At 43.4% G+C, this 20,444-nt stretch overlaps 2 protein-coding genes across 2 annotated transcripts; both read right to left on the minus strand.

The window, feature by feature from the left end:
• Positions 1–2,288: 2,288 nt before the first annotated feature.
• On the minus strand, positions 2,289–7,958 carry LOC119372548 (U-scoloptoxin(18)-Er1a). Its single transcript, XM_037643030.2, has 3 exons — positions 7,715–7,958; positions 4,761–4,935; positions 2,289–2,508 (listed from the first exon to the last, which is right to left on the minus strand). Exons 1-3 carry the CDS (start codon positions 7,859–7,861, stop codon positions 2,444–2,446), a joined length of 387 nt encoding a protein of 128 aa, XP_037498958.2. The 5' UTR covers positions 7,862–7,958; the 3' UTR covers positions 2,289–2,443.
• A 3,494-nt stretch (positions 7,959–11,452) lies between these two features.
• LOC125760324 (uncharacterized) lies at positions 11,453–16,220 on the minus strand. Its single transcript, XM_049420229.1, has 3 exons — positions 16,018–16,220; positions 14,106–14,286; positions 11,453–11,615 (listed from the first exon to the last, which is right to left on the minus strand). The coding sequence occupies exons 1-3, from the start codon at positions 16,156–16,158 to the stop codon at positions 11,557–11,559; spliced, it is 381 nt and encodes a 126-aa protein (XP_049276186.1). The 5' UTR covers positions 16,159–16,220; the 3' UTR covers positions 11,453–11,556.
• Positions 16,221–20,444: the final 4,224 nt, after the last annotated feature.

The following is a 20,444-nucleotide window of genomic DNA, read 5'->3' on the forward strand; positions in this document are numbered from 1 at the left end:
GTATCTTTTTTTTTTTTTTTGGCTGAGAGCGCACCAGATGCCATCACCTCATTACAAGAGGGAGAGAGAGATAGCAAAGAAAGGGAAATATACATACACAAAGTTACCTCCTAACCGATTACTAGCCCGAGCTGTAGGCCCGTCACTATCGGACTGAAGTTTCGTTTCAGTCACTAATAACACGTGATGGAAAATTGAACATCGCGAAAATCTAAAGCAGACAGAAGGAAGAAAAGCAGACAACTCTATCAACATATTTCTTTAGTTGTCTATATTGTGTGCCTATAAGGGGAGTAGGAACAAACTACTCGAAAGAGAGAGCCGGTGGCAGAGTCTTCCAAGGCGGGCGGCGTCCCTAGTCCAGGGTGCCGTGGGCCTGAGCTGACAGCTTGGCCCTGTTAACTTGACGTCGATGGTCTTCAAGACTTGTCCTTGTCAGTTGGGCATCCCACCGCTCGACGTTTGGTATAGTGGTAGGTGGTACTGCTTGGTTCTTCCACACTCCCATACCATATATGGTTGAGTGTATTTGTTGCAGTGCAGGAGGTACAGTCGTTTCAGCAGCTTGCGGGATGCATAGCGTGCAAAAGAGTACCGTGAGAGAATGCGTCGGTCTGAAGTTTTCGGAACAACACAGTCTTTTTTCTTGCGAGCTTGTGGTACGCCGGTGGGCAAGTGCTTCTACCCATTTTGTTATGTCTGAGAATGCCTGCGTATTTTTTTCGTATTGGTCCTTCCGGGCTCATGAACCAGGTGGGATAGCCCGAAGATTGTGATCGGGTAGTGGTGGGAACCGCTAAGTTACCTTTAGGTATTTTCTATGGTCCTTTAGAATTTTTATTTTTTGTATGCCTATATATGTTGCGATGAAAAATCCCCGAACAGTGGTTGTCGCTTGAAGCATGGAACCGACGTTTCGACAAGTGGCCTCGTCTTCGTCAATGCAGCAGCTGCCTATCTTAGCGCGCGCATGTGTATGCCTCGTACCCTCTCCCCCAACCACCGAATTTGAGGAGGAGAGGGTGAGATTGAAAACGGGGGAACATTTATTATACGAGAGAGGTGTGGACTCACGCAGGCCGTCGAAGCCTCGATTTTGGCCTTTTGACCAAGGCCTTCTGGGCCTGAAGGTCTGCAATCCAGCAGGGCTGCCTCGCAGCCCTCTCTGGTAGGCTTCGGGTGGGGGTGAGAGCTGAATTTTTCTGGCAGGCCCACACCATGGGGTAGGTGTCAGCCACCTCTCCAAAGTGCTGGCGGTTGCCAGTGATTGTAGGATTAAAGTGTTTTATTACTGCTGCACAACGTTGTGTTAGTGTACAAGCAAAGCAGCACGCGTTCGTTCGCTTTCTCGTTTCCCTTAGCTGGAGCTGGGTACCGGCGATGGCTATTTTTATAATAGGTTGTAATGTCTTTGAAAGTTAAGAGAATTGCGCCCTGTGGTTCCAGATTCTCAGGGGTCAAATGGGACGAAAAGCAGGTGAGTGCTCGGGCTGCCGCACCATTAGCTTCATTCCTTTGAAGGCCCGGATATTGAGATACGCTGACGTGCCGAATTAGCGCGGAAACACATCAATAAAAGAAGGAAAACAAGGGATGTGAGCGAAGGGGTGGGCAGCCCTTGTGGCGGCTTTTTTGTTCTTTTTGTTTTCCTTTTTGTCATTAAACGGGTAAAAAGTGGGGGGAATTTCGCTGAGTCATAGATGTCACGAGTGATCACCAGCTAAAAAAAGAACGACACAACCCGTGTTCCCCCTTTACCCTGTGACTTTAGTTCTGTTTCTTAAGACGAAAAACATTTAGCTTGCACACGTCCGTTTCTTAAGAGAGACAGAGAGAGAAACAAAGAGGAAAGACAGGGAGGTTAACCAAGCACTGGCTCGGTTGGCTATCCTACACGTGGGGGGAGGGGGAATGATAGATATGATAGAGAAGAAAAAACAAGAGTAGTTTCATAGAAATAGATAAGGTACGCGTTCAACACGCTTTCTAAGGATGCAGCATAACAATCACCACTCGGAAATTTCTTATATCTCTTTTATTGTACAATTGCACATCTTCCAGCTTTACTTCTTTAGTAACGCCTTTATTTACGTATTCAAGCTTTTCTTTTTTATGTTTATTAAAAATGTTATACTTTATATGAGAAATGCTTCACTATTGCTGAAACAAAGCATTTCTGCGATTTACGTGGATTCGTGTCGAGGAAGAATGAAGAAAAAAAACATCCTCCTAGACGGAAAACACTGTTTATTTTTACACTCATAGTAGTTCATCCAGTTCTAAGCATTGCAGGATTGCTATTGTTATGGACGTGACCACTAAAACTCGGACAGACCGCGTTCACGCCGTTTCGTTTTTTTTAATATCACGTAGTATTCTTGGAAGTTGTCTAGATGAGTCGACGCTAGTGAATCTTAAACCCGTATGTTTAGAGAGAATTACTTCAAGAGCGGCGCTTTCTGAAATAACAAATCCCGTAGTTCTTGTTGCGGAACGTGTGGCATTCACCTGAAAAGCAGAAGCCGATACTATAAGTAAGGTAACACAGTAATATAAAGAAAACGATACAGAATTACGCAGAAATGTTTTTATGCCCAGTTTTTGAGTTCTTTAAACATTAATAATAACGAAATCATGTGAGTACAGGTAAGATTCGTTGTAGTGAAGTCTCCGATTTTTAAAATTCTTTTTTTCAGAGAGGAAAACGTTCATCACTCCTCAGAAAGGTGTCATCTGCGCGTTTGGGCAGTTAGCTTTAAATTATTACTCGCTGCAGTGTAGTCATAGGGCATGACCGTAGGGCAATTCACACTGGTATGTTAGACGGGGAATTACTTGCTACCAGGAAGTGTTCCTGAAGTTTAACGCGCACTAAAACTACGTTTCAGCAGATTGGGCGAAAAGTATCTGGTGTGCAGAAGAGAGATGCCTGTTTAGGGCATTTCATGCCGCTTCATTATATTTCCCGTATATAAAAAATTTACTAACAGGACCACATCATTAATGCCTCTAAAAGTACAATCATGAGGAATCATTCGTGCGTATCATTCTGAAAAAGTTAAAGACGCTAGCCCCTCTCTTCACGCTACTCCTGCAAAATCTCATAGGCAGAACCAGTAGATACTCTGCTATATATTACGCTGTTAAAGTATGAACCATCTTAAGTATTCAATGACATGTAAAGAACGGTACATGGCAACACGGCGTGATATGTTCTAGTTGTTGAGCAAGACTCCGCTAGACTCGACATTTTCATTCTCTTTCTCAGCCTCTTTCATGCCTTCTACGCGTGAGAAATTCAAGTGCGACGAATGATAAATTGTGCCTGTTCACAGACAATGTTGATGTGCCCTACATGGACGGTCCTATAGTCATGACTTTGTAGTGTCGTCAGAGACTCTTCTTCTCTTTCATTCCTGTACCCCCCTTCCCAAGCAGAGGGTAGCAAACCGGAGACTTGCTCGGCTTAACCTCCCTGTCTTTCTCTCTCTCTCTCTCTCTCTCAAGTGCGGTGCAGACACCTAACGACCCCTGAACACAATGAAGCGAAACCATCACTGGCCCCTACAGCTAACAAAGGTGAAATACTGGGATTTCAAAATCGCGTCAGAACCCCAGCTTCACACAACGCCGACATAGCGCGACCTTCGAGCAAATCGTAAACGTTGCGTCTTAAATGCGAATGGATACGTAACGAAATGGTCTTTCAATAGCCGACAATAAAAAAAAAATTTTTAAGAACGCCGCCGCTAGTAATCAGCTGATGGAACGCACTGCTCGGATGGCATCGCTTCTCAACATCAACTGCATCATCGACCACATTATCACCAGAAAAAAAAGAGAGGACTAGTACGTCAATTTTTACACTCACAATACGCCTGTCGAGTATACCTCATAGCAGCATAACTTAAGAAGCTACAACCCCACATGACCTCCAATAACACGGAACAATTGTATTGTTCGTTCACTGCAATATAAATGCGCGTAGTATAAAACACAAATGAAGGGCTAGAGCATTATTGCTGACGCAGTGGCACTTGCAGGACTTGTGTTCTTGAGCAGTGTCAGTATCTTTCATCGGTGTACCTTAGTTCTATAACCCTTCACTCAGCATCAGGCCAGCCGCGGATTCAGAATGTGCATCGTTAGTGCATTCTGTAAAACCGCGCGAATGATGCATTATTTCACCTATGAAGAGGCATACAGCCAACCCTTGCATTTTCGTGGGTTCCAAGCGGCAGCAGGGAACACGAATGGCATATCTTTTATATTCGTGTTTATTCATTGTACACTGACATCTCGATCCGTTCAAATATGTATAACACATATTAGTGTCATATTATTACAGTGTATGTTATCTCTCATTTTAGAAATTGTATAATACCTGGCTTTTGAATTCTTTTCGTTTGTTTTGTGTTCTTATTTGACAAATAACTGTTGTATAGTCCCCCTCACATAATGCTCCTACTTGGAGCCTGTGAGGTATTTGTAAATAAATAAATAAAGTGTGGATCGTGTTCAGAGACGTCCTTTATGGAGAGGCAAGGGTATACGCCTGAGATAGCCACCGCGATTTATAAGGCGACATTTATGGAACGTTTTGTATGGCACAGGAATGTCCCAAAGAGGTTCACTAATAAATGAGCCACGTACGTCTTTTTAGAATGAATACTTACCAACTAGCTCAGCTCTCTGTTATTCTAAACGTACGGGAAATTGAAATGTCGCGTTGCAATGTTGCCCGAACGCGAGCTTCTTACCTGCGCCTGTAGAACAAGGGCAATAGTCGTGGTAGTAGCCCCCCATCATTTGATATTCACTGCATCGGCTGCAGTATTTTGCCCGTGGCTGACACGATCGCTCGCTATTGCGACGCAGGCAGCAAAGTTCTCTCTGGCATTCGTCACTGTTCAAGCAAGCTTCGCCGACCCTTTTCTGGAACCAATGCAAAAATAAAAACGTTGGAAGAAATAAACATTTTCGCACGTTCATGCGTAATTTTTCAACGTTTACAAAGCACTGGATCCGCAGAAACATTTTCTCTCTCTCTCTCTCTCTCTCTCTCACTCTCTCTCTCTCTCTATATATATATATATATATATATATATATATATATATATATATATTTATTTATTTATTTATTTATTTATTTATTTATTTATTCATTTATTTATTTATTTATTTATTTATTTATTTATTTACTTATTTATAGTATGATACTCGTAAGAATATGGCGCATCGCAGGAGTCCCCTTACTTGTGTACTCGGACATTTAATATCAGGACAAACACAATATAAAGGATAATGTCAAATCGCGACTAAAACGAAAACGAAAACACTCAATGAGCCCCTTCCAAAGTCCCACAAGAAATTTTGGTCATACACCTGGGATTATAAGCCTTAGTAAGCAAATTCATTGGTACTAATTCATGGCGGCGAGCCGCACAAATCGAACACAGATAGAGGAACACCGAAACACACAAAAAAAGCTTGTGTTTCGTGCATTGGTTTTCCTGTGTCCCTGTCAATGTCGTGCTGTTTGCCATGATGAAGCTCTCCAATACCTATATTTATGTCCTTTATCAAACTTGCCGGCGACAGATATCCACCGTGATTGATAAGGCACCGTATATGGAGCGTTTTATGTACCACTTAATAAATGAGCTACGGGAAATGGACACGAAGTGTTCCAATTTCGCCAGAAGCTTCACTACCAAGATTTGTACTTTCACTTCTGACTAGCATTTGCAATCATCATTCCTAACCTGCGTTTGCCTATATCGGAATTGACTCGGGTTTATGACGTCACGGGACGGATACTGTGTACCATCACTAGCGCGGCGTGTGTGTCGTTTGCGCTTCAACCGACTTCGCCAGCAGGCGCTGTCGTGTTTGTATTGATTGTCTGGTATTGTTCTGCTGTATACATAGAAAATGACTATTAATGCCACCGAACAGGCGCCAGTTTCAAGTCCATCGTTAACGTCAATTCAAGTGAGCATCTTGGTGCCACGTTTGCGTTTACCCGCCAGAGGTTACAAGTTTCATATTGTGCAATTCTCCCTTTGTACGCTACCCTACATTGCTTACAAGCTATTGTGAGTCGGATCCGCAATGTAAAGCGCAGCATGAAAGCGAAGGCGATGTATTGTGCTCGCCAGGTGAAGAACGTTAGGTGTACGCAAAGAGAAATTCCGAGCTACGTTTAGGGATTCTGCACCTTTTGCTACAAAGTAGCGTGATGCCATTCTTGAGGGTTGCCCCAGAATGCACTCAGTGGCACATAGGGTATGGCTGAATAAGACAAAAGAGAGTGGGCCTATATCGCAGACACTTTCTTATGTTTCGTTTTTAGTAATTATTTAACGTTTAGGATATTTTTAACATTTCCTATGAAGAATTCAGGTATGGGTACGACTCATACCTGAATACCTGAAAGAAATCATCGCCACCATCATCATCATCATCATACTGTTGATTATGAATCGGTATTTCAATAAAACGTCAGTGTGCTTTAGAAATGTTAAGGTTTTATGCCAGATATATGTTAAGGTTTTATGTCAGAATTTATGTTTGTTTCGAAGCGCTTACTAGCCGAAGTTTTCGTTCGGAAGTTGGGGATTATATAATTTTGTCTGCTGGTACTCGCATTCAACACATGCACAGCCTTCCGGTATGGTTTATGCACAACTATATCTACCGATATGCCGATCGACCAAGCTGAAGCCAGTAGGCAAGCCGAACGCTGGAAGGTTGGCATATAATAATAAATTGTAAGGTTTCACGTGCCAAAACCACGGTAAGATTATGAGATATAAGCCGAAGTGGAGGGCTTCAGAAATTTTGACCGTCTGGGGTTCTTTAACGTACACCTAAATATAAAATATAGACGGGCATCTAGCATTTCGCCTCTGTTGTAATGCAACCGCCGCGGCGGGGATCGAATTCCCGTTGGGCAAAGGAAACGCGATGAATATACATGCATGCCTGTTTAAAATGTGGCGCTCTATTTCTTCGCCGGGGTACGAAGAGTTAGTGGCGTCATCGTATAATTATCGTCACCTACCTTCTCCCGACCAGCCGTGGTAGTTTAGCGTCTAAGGTGTTTCGCTGCTAAACTCGAGGGCACGGGTTCGATTCCCGGACAACGCGGCCTCACTTCGATGAGGGCGAAATGCAAAAACACCCGACGTGTATTTATATTTCGGTGCGTGTTACGAAACCCTAGGTGGTCAAAATTATTCCGAAGTCCCCATCTACCTCATAATTATATGCTGCCTTGGCACCAGAAACCTTAGAAATAGTCGTCTATATTTTCCCGGTAACCATTTTTCACTAGCTAAGAGATAAGCACATGTGAGTGTCAACTGTAGACGAAGCAGAGGGGAGTTTTATATATCTACAGTAACTGATAAGCCACGTTTCTTGTTTTTTTTTTTTCCTGTTATGTGGTCAGCCTTCTCGTTTACGCTATTATGATATGATTCCTAGATTCTTGAAAAAACGCTGTTGTACTCAGGTTAAGCGGTTAACACCGTGATCCCTTTTGGCGCTTATTTTGACGCACAAGCAACCGGTTGTTTGGCTTGCTGGTAGCCACCACTCATACATCGGAAACATGGCAACGGCGCAAGAGAACCGAAACGTCTTAGTATTGACGCGTTTTCTGTATATCGGGTCCAAGGCGCTTCTGAGTTTACGGAGAAGTTCTTACCGTGTGCATCGACGTTGGGTCTTCGTAGTCGTCTCCGAAGACAGGATAATCCACGGGGTACTGGTGCGAGTTTTCGTATGTCGCTGCACGTTGAACCTGAATGTGTAGCAGCAGCACGATCACAAAACACGTCACCAAGCACCACATATCCCCTGTCACTATAAATTTGCTTATGAAACTTCAACCCTGCGACGATCTTTTTTTTCTTGTGAACGCCGCTCTCTGCTTTCTAGTTGGAAGGCGGTATGTCATGCCTTCCCTCGACATCCAAGTGCCCACGCTTTCAAATATTTTATATTTGTAGCAAGAATGACATTCATGTCAAGCAGAAAAGATTCTGAACAACGCGTGTCAGCTGACACTTACACAGTTACATGTCTGTCAGTTGTTTTCGTGCTTGCAACGGGATCCTACGATGCCATCCATATTTGCAACCAGATACACAAACATTTTTCGACTAGGAGCCGTTACGACTGCGCGTTTTGGTACTTCGTGGAATTCGAGCCAAACAATATTTCCCGGCAGCTTTTGCGGGGCCACTTCAACTACAAGTCGCAAACATGAAAAGGTTGACAATTGTTCGTGTGACATTTGGACCCCATCGCTGCACGCCTTGATGGAAGGATTGTTTTGCACGTTTCTTCCCTGACTTATTGGAGAAAAGCACTCGCCAACTTTCACTGCACGTGTTTGCTTCATCCCTCGAGGCGTGGGAGTCACTCCTGTCATCAAATGACCAACGTATTCAGACAGAAGTTATCAACTGGGCCGAAAAGGTCGTGGCAAGCTACTTGCCACCACCATTCGAACCACCGGCAAGCTAAATTGAACGACCTCGCTGTGCCGTCAATAAAGTTGTTTCTCTCTCTCTCTCTGCTTCATCGGGAAGCAGTGCCAGCCGTGGTTGCTTCCCTGCCTTGTACTTTTAACGGGTTCATTCTGACTTTTACGCTTTCATGCTCTAAGAAAACAAAAACTGGCCTAGATGTTTGATAGCGATGGGCAGTGAAGGAATAGCTATTAGACGTCTGGTATAGATTGTGGGCAACGCCACTGAAACTTTTTTTATTTTTCGGCAAAATCTTTTTAAATGGCTCTAGGGAATGCTTAAACGAAGGAGTAATTGCAAATGATACGGATACGGACACGAACTTTATATTAAAAGCATCCTGCAGAAACTCCACCTCTTAGAGCGACACCTCGGGCCGCTCCCACGTGGGGTCGGTTAGGCTCAACCTAACCGCCGCATCGGAGGCTCTCTTGACAACCCGAGGCTGATGATGGTCTTCCGAGCTCTTGCCGAGCTCCGTCTTAAGCATCCTATGGGCTGTAACCTGAGGTCTCGTGTATTCTTTATGGGGGGGAGGAAAAATTCCTCTCTCTAGGTAGGAATGTTTAGTGAATTCATTAAAGGTTGTTTAGTTTTGTTACAGCAAAAATCGTTCATATTCACTTGATTGGACAAGAGTCAGCTGGCATTCGGAAATTACATTTAGTTTCAACAGGCAACACTTTAATAAAAGCGATAAAAATGGCAAGAAATAAAGCACCGCGAAATTAACTGAAACATGCTAAAGGGTCTTCAATGGCGAGGTAAGCACCCCGTTACAATGAACAACAAAGGAGGGGGGAAAATATTATGCAAAATTAAAAACAAGAAATTCGGCGGATCCCAGACCTTGTGGGAATCGTTTCATGCAGAGCAGTCAGCGAGTTGTTGTCTATGCTGCATTTCTCGCTTTGATCAAAGCGTTACGAAGTGGATAGACGTCTTGTTGTAAGTGTAGTTGTTGTGTGCACATCGCGGGCTTACCAAGCACGCCGACTACACTGGCGTTTAAAGGGTAACTTATGGTGTGACGTAACTCAGCACTCACGTTAGAGCACATATATACGCCAGTATTATCAAAACAAAGTGCTCTTTATGGTTCGATGATGTGAATATCCCACGTAACTTTCGTTAGCGTAGACCTCTGGCGTCGAGCAAAGCTTGAATATAGCTTGCTGAGTGATATGAATACAAACGTAATGTTTATTGGACTGCTATAAAAGCGGAGCCAACAACTGTAACCACATATGACGTTTCATCGACATTACTCCTGCATAAGGTCTTTTTCCAAAGCAGTTTCTAGACCAGGCTGGCTTTGTGGTAGAATACCTGACTGCCACGCAGAATGCTTGGGTTCGATTCCTGCTAGGATCCTGATTTTTATTCTTTGCATTCGTCGAGTCAACGCCGCCGATGTAGAATTTTCTTCTTAGCGCTCGCACATTTAAATAATTTACCATAAATTGTCATTCACCTGTGGCACATACCCGCATACCGCGGCCCGTGGTACACGGGTATGTGCCACACGCGTCTGGAGGAAAGCATTTGACGACGTACGCGAGAGGATTTCCAGGTTATTCATGTCGTGACCAGAGAATCATATTTTTCAAACCCTCTTACCCACCCATGCCAATTTTGGTCTAAGTTAAGGAGGCGATCACGAGAACGCCCAGACGTAGGCGGCTGGCTGGCTGGCTGGCTGGATAGATAGATAGATAGATAGATAGATAGATAGATAGATAGATAGATAGATAGATAGATAGATAGATAGATAGATAGATAGATAGATAGATAGATAGATAGATAGATAGAAACGGTCGAAGTGTCTGGTTTGCTAAGAAAGGCTTCGCATTTAAAGAGATAATGAAGACCCGAAGCACTGTCAAAAGTCTACATCAGGATGGAACGTTGACAGAGAGAGAGAAAGGTTAAGTGAAAGGGAGGGAGGTTAACCAGAAGAAAGTTTTTCGGTTTGACACCCTGCACTGGGGAAGGGGTAAGGGGGGATAAAAGGAAAGGTAAGGCTCTTTCTTCCTTCCAAAATTGACAGAGTAACTACATAAGCTACGAAGAAAAGCAGGGGTGGTTAGGCTACAAAAGTAACCCATCTCTGCGTAAGTAACATAACATAGGGGGAAATTTAACCAACTAATTATTATTTACCGTATCGTACCTAATGAAACGTTCCGTGTGTCACTTACATAACTCCATTTGTTTCCTTACGGAATACATATAGGGTCCATATATTTGCCACATAGTTCCAAAGAATCTTACGGGAAGATATGGAATTATTCGAGCGGCATACGGAACGTTTAAGTAGGGCTACGTGCCAAAACTATGCTATGATTCTGAGAGACGTAGTAGGAGGGATTCTGGGTTAATAGGTGGATAGCAAAACGGCGCGTTGTCTGCTACGGTGTATGCAAGCGCCCTCCGCAGTGCAGCCAGCCCAGTGGCAGCGGCGGAAGTACAGTCACTGCAGAGTGGCTGCGATGGTGACATTCGCCGACGGCATCCACACACCTACAGCAGATGATCCACCTGTGACAGACCCATCTGTCTAGCACACACTAGTTCCATTAGGTTCTGAGATTTTACATGCCAGAACAAGAATACATCATGGTCATAATGTATTCATAATGTATGGTCATAATGCCTCGAGGCGTGCCGTAACGAGAGACTCTAGATTACGATCACCTTAGGAAGGTTGCATAACGTTAACCTAAATCTAAGTACACGGGTGTGCTTGCACTTTGGCTCCATTGAGATGCGGCTAGTGTAACCGGGAGTCGAACCTGCGCCCTCGAGCTTATGAGTGTGACACCTTACATTCTGGGGTACCACAGCGGGTAGCATGCTCTAATTAGCAAGTGAACAGAGCGGGAAATGTTGCAGAAAAAGACAGTCCAGACAACGTTCAAGGCCTCTTTATTGCTCACGTGAAAAAAATTATACTTCGCGCGTCAATTAAAAAGTATATACATCTTAAAAATATCGCCTAGTCACGTCTACTTCATCTGATAGGCGTACATGTTCCAATATTCTGGCGCCTCCTACGAACGTAACATTCAGCTGAAAAACAAAAAGCAAGTAAACATGTCTCAGTTGACATTAATAATTTTTTTCATGAACAAAAAGCACCATAACACTTTTATCATTCCGATAATGAAGTTATTACATTTGCAATTCATTTTTTTATGTATCTGTGCAAAAAAAATTCCATTGCTAGTTTTTTTTTTTTTAATTTCATGAGGATTCCACTGCTTAACAAGTGGTTGCGGCCTTATTTTGCAATTCCTTGTCACATTGTACATATCTTCCCATTACAACTTATTTGGCTGTACCTTGTAAATGTTCTTCTTTTGAATGACCTCTGCATGGATATAACTTGAGACTAACGCGCACCTAATGTTCGCTCATTCATTTATTTTAAAAAAACTTAAATTTTATCTATGTCTCTCTGTTGCGTGACTGAATGCACCTCCTCTTCAAGTGCGTTGCTTCTTCACTCAGTTCGCTCGTTCATGCCCCCAGCTAAGAGCAACAAATTGTGCAAACCTACCTAGCATATGTGAATGAGCTTTAAACGAAGCTTAAGCACGCAGCCTGGCCAGGGGCCAGAGAAACAAAGAGATACAAACGTGTGAAAGGCAGGGAGGTTAGCTGGAAGAGGAAAGTCTGGTTTGCTACCCTACAATAGGTAAACAAGGAAGGAGAAAGCAAGATGGAAAGAAAAACGGAGAGAAAAAGCAGGCGTGCAAAAAATGTTATGGTAGCTTCTCACTAGTGGTGCCAAGCCTGAAGGAAGAGCGCAACTGGTTGTCCTTCCTTGCTTCTCTTTGTTTATTTCTATCTTTCTTCCCTTTCTTTCTCTCTCTCTCTCTCTCTGCTTCTTTGTCTCTTATTTTGTTTCTCTTTCTGTCGTGCTCTCTCTTTTTTCAATCTATTTTTCGTGACTGTTTCTTTCCATCTCTTTCTCTCTGCTATGTTTGTCTCTGTCTCTCTATCTTTTTATGTCTCTATTCCCTTTATTTCTCCCTATTTTTCTCTTCCTCTTTCATTCTATCACTTTCTTTCTCTCTCTCTCTCTTTCTCTCTATTTTTATCTCTTTCTCTTTGACTATTTCTCTCTCTGTCTCTCTTTCACGCGCTCGTTTTCGTTTGACCCGCGCACCTGTTGTACACGGTAGTGGGTCTTGCCCAATTCCTGTGACGCATACCCACTTGAGGATGTTTTCTGGTGACACCGGCACAAACTACGGCTAGCAGCAACAGCTTGGCTGTTAAAAAATCTCTGTTTTACCATAAAGGCGGCGCAATGAATGCGATTGCAACATATTACAATGTTTTACAAAGTAAGGCTAGCAGCGAACTCCTTTAACATCCGATCTGGCTTAACTAAACAAAACGCGGCCGCTGCAGCGAGTGAAACGACCTTCATGCTGTCTATCGCTTCAACGTTAACTACGCAGCATGCACAAAGGCATGAGCCGCCCGCGGATCCCTGCGAAGATAAGGCGACCGCACCCGGCCGATCGACGTTTCTGTCGGATCGACGCAGCCACCCCGTCCCACCTCCGCTGTCCCTCCCATCTCCCATTAGTAGGCCTGTAGCACGACGAAAGACGGCTGGGGCCTTCGCTCTCCGCTTGAGCCGCGATCGTCGGCTGCCCTCTCGCGCTTTCACTCGCACGTAGAACGACGCGCGGGGAGACATTACCGCCTTTGGACTTTATACGGAACCTCACGGTAACGGTAGGAATGCGCCTGGAGTGTCATACAGGGTGTTCTTTTTTTAGACAATACAGCTTTTTTTATAAAAATGTTATGACAGTCGGGCCCCTGTCGTCTTCGCGAACGAACTCTACGCCGAGGCGGAAAAACTTGGTCGCATCTAAAGCTACATTGAAATAAGTAATGAACTAAGACTGGTTAATGAACCTTTTAATTATTAACTTGAGGGCCGTTAATACATGGAGAAGTTGTAGGAGGTGACAATTTATGGCATGCCCATTTTTTAAAAAATCGAAAAAAAACGCACGTAATTTGAGATAATGATCATCGAAATTCGAGGCCCCGATTAGGCGATACTGAAACTGAGCGCGCAGGGAATCCGTGTTACGTCAGAGCTGAAGCTCACGTGACAAACATTGAAAAGAGGTGCGTCGCCTCAGAATATCGTCTGGAAAAACGGCAAGTCGTCTCAAATACCCAATTGGACCGCTTACTATTTGCATTTGTGTGTATTGCTTATCCGTTTCATTGTTAAACTCGAAAGAAGTACAAAGAACTCGTTCGCTTATCTTTGAAAAGTAGCGCCGCAGTGGCTGCCGCCTAGTTTTAAGCTGTGGAGTGAAAAAAGGTGGAAATTGCGGTTTTTGTATGTAAATGAATTGGGTCGTAGAATCCGATATCTTTAACCTTACTGCTGCAACTAATTTCGGCCGTTATCTCAGTGATCTTGAGACTAATTCGCAAAATCAACATCGACGGATGTTGGTCTAGCTTGTGGTTACAGTGTATGGTCGTAAAGTGGTGTGGCGACTGTAGCAATCTTCTTACCAGCAAGGCTCCTGCAAGGGCAGGCACCCAAGTAATACCCAGATTTAGTCTGTTCATCCGAGCAGGTCTGGCCGAATCTAGACCGCGGCTGACAGGTAGTCATTCCACTTCTTGATCTCATGCAACAGAGGTGGCCACGGCAATAGCTGGTGCTTCTGCAATAGTCTCCAACGCCTCCTTTCTGAAACGTACGAGTAAGAAGATAACCAGCTGTAGCGTGATAGTACTGCTCCGTTAAGGCTTCGACTTGGGCATGTTGACATGCCATTAATGTGTACAACGCAGCGCATCGCGCTTTCTGTGTGATATTGTTCCTCCTTCTGCCCGCGTTCACGTCCGTACCGTAACTTTCATTGATCGTTTAAGTGACTCTTATCTCGACTTTGTATCGACTGTGTAAGTGGCTTGGCCAAACAGAAACGCGCCACGGGAGTGTACTATTCTGAAAGCTCCCGGTAAAAGCTTATCCCTGCACTTTGAACTTTTTCAGCAGGTAATCTATACCACGACCTACTATACTCCTGACCTGCCCAGATGTCCCCTCTCCAGCGCCCACGTTCTAGTTCATACCTCCTGCCGCTAGGGATGTAACCTACGAGCGTTGTGGCGCTAGTCAGCACCTGTTCGCTGACGTCAGCTTTAACGCTCGTGATGATGTTTCGCCAGCGCAGAGCGCTCATATCATGTAATTATTATTCATAAATGCAAAATACTTTGGAAATAAAAATACGGAAAGTGAATTAGAACTTTTTTTGCATTTAAAAGGACACAGCCGTCCTACACTATGCAAGTCTACGGCTTCTCACGTTAGTCAACCAGTGCGCAGTAAATACTTAACCGCACAGAATAGCTTACTTTACCCTCGGTCTAAGTTTGCAGAAACAGTCACATAATGCCGGCAGTTCGTCACATAATACAGGCGTTCTTATTCCAGCACCGTCCAAACGGTCGCAGAGTAGCAGACGAACAGGTTATAGGAAGCGCCACCTACGGCAAGCGGTTGAACGAGAGCGGGGACGCGCGCTCCCATAGGACCCCCGATATCTGGGCAGGTCAGGAGTACAGTAGGTCGTGATCTATACTTTGTTGGTTTTGTTTTGCTTATCCTTTCCTTCGTTCGTGCATGTGCATATATTGCTAACGGATGCATATAGCGTGCAATTCCTCTGCGAAAGAAGTGCTTGGGCGCTCGTACTGCTTAATTTTGTCATGGCTGGAAAAGGCTTCTTCCGCTTGGTAACTTCATTAAAAAAACTCCTGGCGTCTTTCGACTCATCTTGCGAATTGTAAAGTCCAAACAAGTCATAAATTCGCAGGAAGATGGAGGCTTGGTTGATTATAATGTCCCGATAGCTACCTCATATTGGCCTTCATTTGTACTTTACAAAAGCTTTGTGAACTCTAAAACGTATTCAAGCTCCGTCTTCATTGAACAAACAGGTCAGCCTGTTTACAAGAAGCTACACATATTGAAGTGATTAATAACGGTAAACAAAGGTTATTGCCCTAATCTGAGGGTGAACACTAGGTAAGAATGACCGCAAGTTGGGAAATTTGAAACAGATTCATCATAAAATGATGCGAAACTACCGTGGACGTTAGGAAAAAGGAAGTGTTCATGCCTTTCGTTGTAGTTGCCCTGATCATCGGCGTCTCGTTTAAAACGAAGGCTTTCGATAGCATATTTGCCTTCGTCGATGTTGACGAGAGCAATGCTTCTATATAAATGAAGTGGTCGATGACCGGCTGGTGCTTGTTATGTTCGGAGAATGTTGATGAATTCGTACTGATGATAAATGATGCTGACGCGTTCATACTGATGTTATGTCATCAGTATGAACAACTAACTAGCCCAGACCTTAGTGAGTTGATGAGTTCGTTTGGTACTTCGTAGTAGCGCAACGATACTAACCCGATATCTCCTCCGTGATTGGTAGATCTGGTCGAAAAAGGGAGTCTTTACACGCTTTTGGCGCCAGTCGTTGTCGGCCGCTACCTGGAGAGTAAGGATAGCCAAATACAGAACGACACAGCTTACCAGAAGCTGCGCCATCTTTACTAGCAAACTTGCTACTTTGGAAAATCGGACCAGAGCCCTATAACTGGACCGCTTATTGCTAAGTGTCTCTTATAGTACTTCGTCCTCCTGTATGCCATCGTGTTTACAACGACAAAAACGCGTTAGCTTGTCATTGTTCTTTTAAGTGACGCTGTGACATTGTCGGGTAAAAAAAAACAGCAATACCCAGAGTGTCTGCAGAGAATAACAAGCGTAACTGTTAACCTTTAGTTTTAGATGATTTTGATATATCTCTCTAGGTTGTCCTCAAATTTGAAGAAATTGTCAATTTTTGCTTTGAAAGAGCTCTTCTCTGACTCCTTTAAGAAAAGAAAAAAATTGAATGAGCTTTTTCAGAAAATTTTGGCCACAAAACTTTAAAATCACGAGCTGACTTCAATGTGAGAAGGCGTACTGCTTAGCACGGAGGCCGCCATAACAAGAAAAAACTTATTGGATGTGACACCTGTCATTCAATCGCACATGCTGAGCGGCAGCGGTCGTACGACACCTCTAAATCACTCGAGACGCTCGCTTTAATAACAAAAAACTTATGCGCTGTGAGCATTCTAGCAGGTCCTTTTCTTAAAGTTAAGCAGAACTTTCTTTAATCGCGCATGACATGTACGACGAACATGTTCAACAAATTAGATTACTGGAGGAGGTTACAGCAAAAGGCATAACTAAAAACTAACAAAACTTTGTTAAATAAAATTTTAGATAATTCATCTTGCACTCACATGCAATTTACTAATCGAAGCGTGGTATTTCTTTCTCCTGCTAATAGACGTAAAAAAACTTACCCCAGTTCTACCAAGTGTGAAATCTGCAAAAACAGTAGAGCTGTGGTTATCCTATTTCATATTCATTTCATATTTATATTTCTTTGTAGAAGAAACAAATGGAGGAGGAGTAAGGAAAGAAACAAATGGATGTTTAGGCAAAAGGCATAGTGCCTGACAGAGGACCCAACACCCTTGTACACAGTTCGGGCAGCACTCATATTTCTACAATAATATATCGATCAATATTGATTAAAGAAAAAAAAACAGTTTTTGCGGCATCCAGACCAACATGGACAAAAAGAAGCGATAGAGAAAATAGCTCGAATAAAGATTTGACATTACATTAATTAGAGCTTTGACTATACAAAACAGATTCTACCTAACTTACTGAAATAACCATCACTCTGGCGAAAAAATACTACAGTAGGGCAATATGAAACATGTGAGACATAACATTGGTATGATTAAGATAATGCATACAATACAAATTTCTATCGTCCGACTACTATCGTTACTTACAGTAGTATTCCTTGTGTTCCATCAAATCGTATATTTTTCTAATTAGTATTTTTTACGTGTATATTGAAAGTTTTTTTCATTACAGCCAAAATTAAGCTTCTGTTCTATTTTGTTTAACATATAAGTTGTTTGGTGATGTTTTCCATAATTTCTTCGTAATCCTTGTGAAAGGCGTAAGTTTTGGCTGATAGGATAATGGCGTTGTCTAGCTCCTGTGTTTCCCTTGTGATTTTCAGTGATTTTTTGTGACGTTTAGTGATTTTGTATAGGTATCCGTGATTACGTTACTGGTAGAATAGAGATGCACCGGAAAGGACGTATGGCAGCCCCTGCCACACCCGCCCCTGGTACAGTGACTTTAGGCTCTATTCACGCCTCAGCCGGCCTTCTCCGTTTCACTGTGCACATTGCGAAATGAATGACTCCCGAACGCTTCTTTAATCCACATTCATGGCGAACGGTTTACTACTCAGCCCTTTCACGAGCTCTGCATAACTTCGGCTTTCTCCTCTCCCCTCGGGTACCGCACGTTCTTGTTGCTCCGCTCCGGCTCATTTTTCAACAGTGCGGATACCGCTTTGTCCGTGACCGAGGCAATCACGCCATCTATGGGTGTATCTGGGAACCGGAGCGTGACATGCGGACGCTCATCTGTCGTCATGCCCATAGAACAGCTCCACTCCTAAAACATGGAGGAAGCTTGCGCTTCGCCTTCAAGAGTGGAAGGCGAAGATGCATGCTCTACATGACGCCTGTTTAGGTTTCTTTGTTATTTTTACGAAGCAGTTTCAAGTACTTGCACGTCTTTGCGGTAGAGCACCTACCTTCCACTCAGAATGCCTCGGTTCGATTCCGACTCGAACCCCTCATTTTTAGAGCGCAGCTCTTAGGTGCCCGTTCCTGCGTTGTGCGGCGTCGCCGTTGGCGTCGGCGTAACCGATAGAGCGAACGAGGACGAAAGAGAGTGAACGCGGAGTCTCGATATCACGAGCCACTGGTCTCTATCGCTTTCTTTCTCGGTCAAGCGCGCTGGCCCCTCGGTCGGAGCTAGTGCGCATGCAGGGCTGGCATGTGCGCTGCGGCTGGCTTCGCTTGTCGTAACGGGGCTGTCGGCGTTTCGCTTGGTTCGCGACGCCTGCAATGCACAGAATGGTGTGCGTAGCACTCGAGCGCTGGCAGTTTCTGTGGCAATATGTAACGAATGTTACATTGCTACGACTGCGGAAAGCCAAAACTTCAAACACAGTTGGCGTTGCCCCAACACGAAGCTGCGCTCAGAATTCGCATTATATAGGAAGTATCGTAATCGTCGTTGAATTTTTATTACTGGCAGCCACCGCGATTTTTTGCTCACGGACAACGCCTACTTATCGCTGCTAGAGTTTGCTATAGTCTAATATAGCTCCAGTACACTACTGTAACAACGAAGCCAACTGAACTTCTTTACGCGCATTACAAGCCACTTTTACGCTTGCAGACGCAGGTTTCACTATTCTAAGGCTCTTACGTTGTACTGTGAGCCGGAGCTGCAATGGGATACAGGTTTCGTACAGGTCCTTGAAAACTTTGAAAACCCTTGAATTTGAAAAAGTACATTTTTAAGGCCCTTGGAAGTCCTTTAAGCGACTTGGCAAAAAAATAAGCTCAAGTCCGCTTATTATAAGCGGAAGTAGCAACTCTGCCCGGCATGCACTCATAAGATTCAACGTTGTTGTCAACCCGAATTAACGAAACTGACTTGCAATGAAAACCAATTTAATGAAGCTTTTCTGAAATAAATTAGTAAAACGAAGCGCTAATTTCTTTCTATTTCTTACACAGATGGCTTTTTCCTTCAAGCGCGGGGAGTAACGCTATTGCGTTAAAACATCGGTCACCCATAGTCACGAGGCTGGTTTTATTTTTACAAGGTTAAACGCCAACCATAGTGGATTCAACAGTTGCGTGGCGTGCGTGGCGGTTTATTGCTATTACGGTTTATTGCGGCTGCTGGTGGTCTATTCTTTCTGACAATGCTCCCACAAGAACCCTACTGTGTGCTTTCGTAATTTCATGATTTATGCGACAGATCACACTGATCGTCTCCTCGCAACTTTCTTGCTCGCCCTACTCTCATAACCACTGCGTTTGTTCTACCTTTCTTTGCATTTCGGCTGCATGTCATATATTTTCACGTGACTGTCTACCTGGCCTGCATCGCCCGGACCACATATGGGAGCCTCAATGTTCGGTGCACCTGAACAGACTTTTCACTCAAGCACGCGTGGGTTAGCAGCAAAAACAATGCCGTGGTAGACTTTGGGTGTTTCTATGTTACAAGTTTTAGGTTTCGAAGGACTGAAAAACCCCTTTCTGGGTTTTACAAACTTCCTGATTTAACAAAGGAAAGAAGGTGTCGTTTAAGGGCTCGTTTTCCTTTGTTAGACACAATATTAATGAGAACTAACAGACAGTAAGGCAATGGAAAGTATAGGGGATGTTATTTATAGTAATTAGGATATAAATGTGAAGAAAGTAAAGTGGACGAAAAGATAACTTATTTTAAGTTATCTATAAGTTATCTTTTCATCTACTTTACTTTCATTTATATCCTAATTACTACAAATAACATCCCCTATATTTTCCATTGCGTTATTGTCTGTTAGTTCTCATTGTTATGGATTTAACAAAGTCATTTGAGTGTGATGTTGACTTCGTTAAATCCAGTTTCAACTGTATATGTATAAGTCGGTTAAATTTAGTCAAAACTTGAAACATTCTTATAGTAAAAAAAAAATCTGCCTTTGGATGCCATTTTTGGGTCCTTGAAAAACGTATGGCTGGCCCTTGAAATTCCTTGAATATCCTTGAATTTTCTTCCTTGAAGCCTGTACGAACCCTGGGGATATGACTATGGATAGTGATATGTTCGAATAATGATATTGTAATTTCAAACCAATATGCTTTTCACGGGAATGTAACTACAAATATCAAACC

This window comes from Rhipicephalus sanguineus, chromosome 10 (genome assembly GCF_013339695.2).
Source record: "Rhipicephalus sanguineus isolate Rsan-2018 chromosome 10, BIME_Rsan_1.4, whole genome shotgun sequence".
Classification (NCBI taxonomy): Eukaryota; Metazoa; Arthropoda; class Arachnida; order Ixodida; family Ixodidae; genus Rhipicephalus; species Rhipicephalus sanguineus.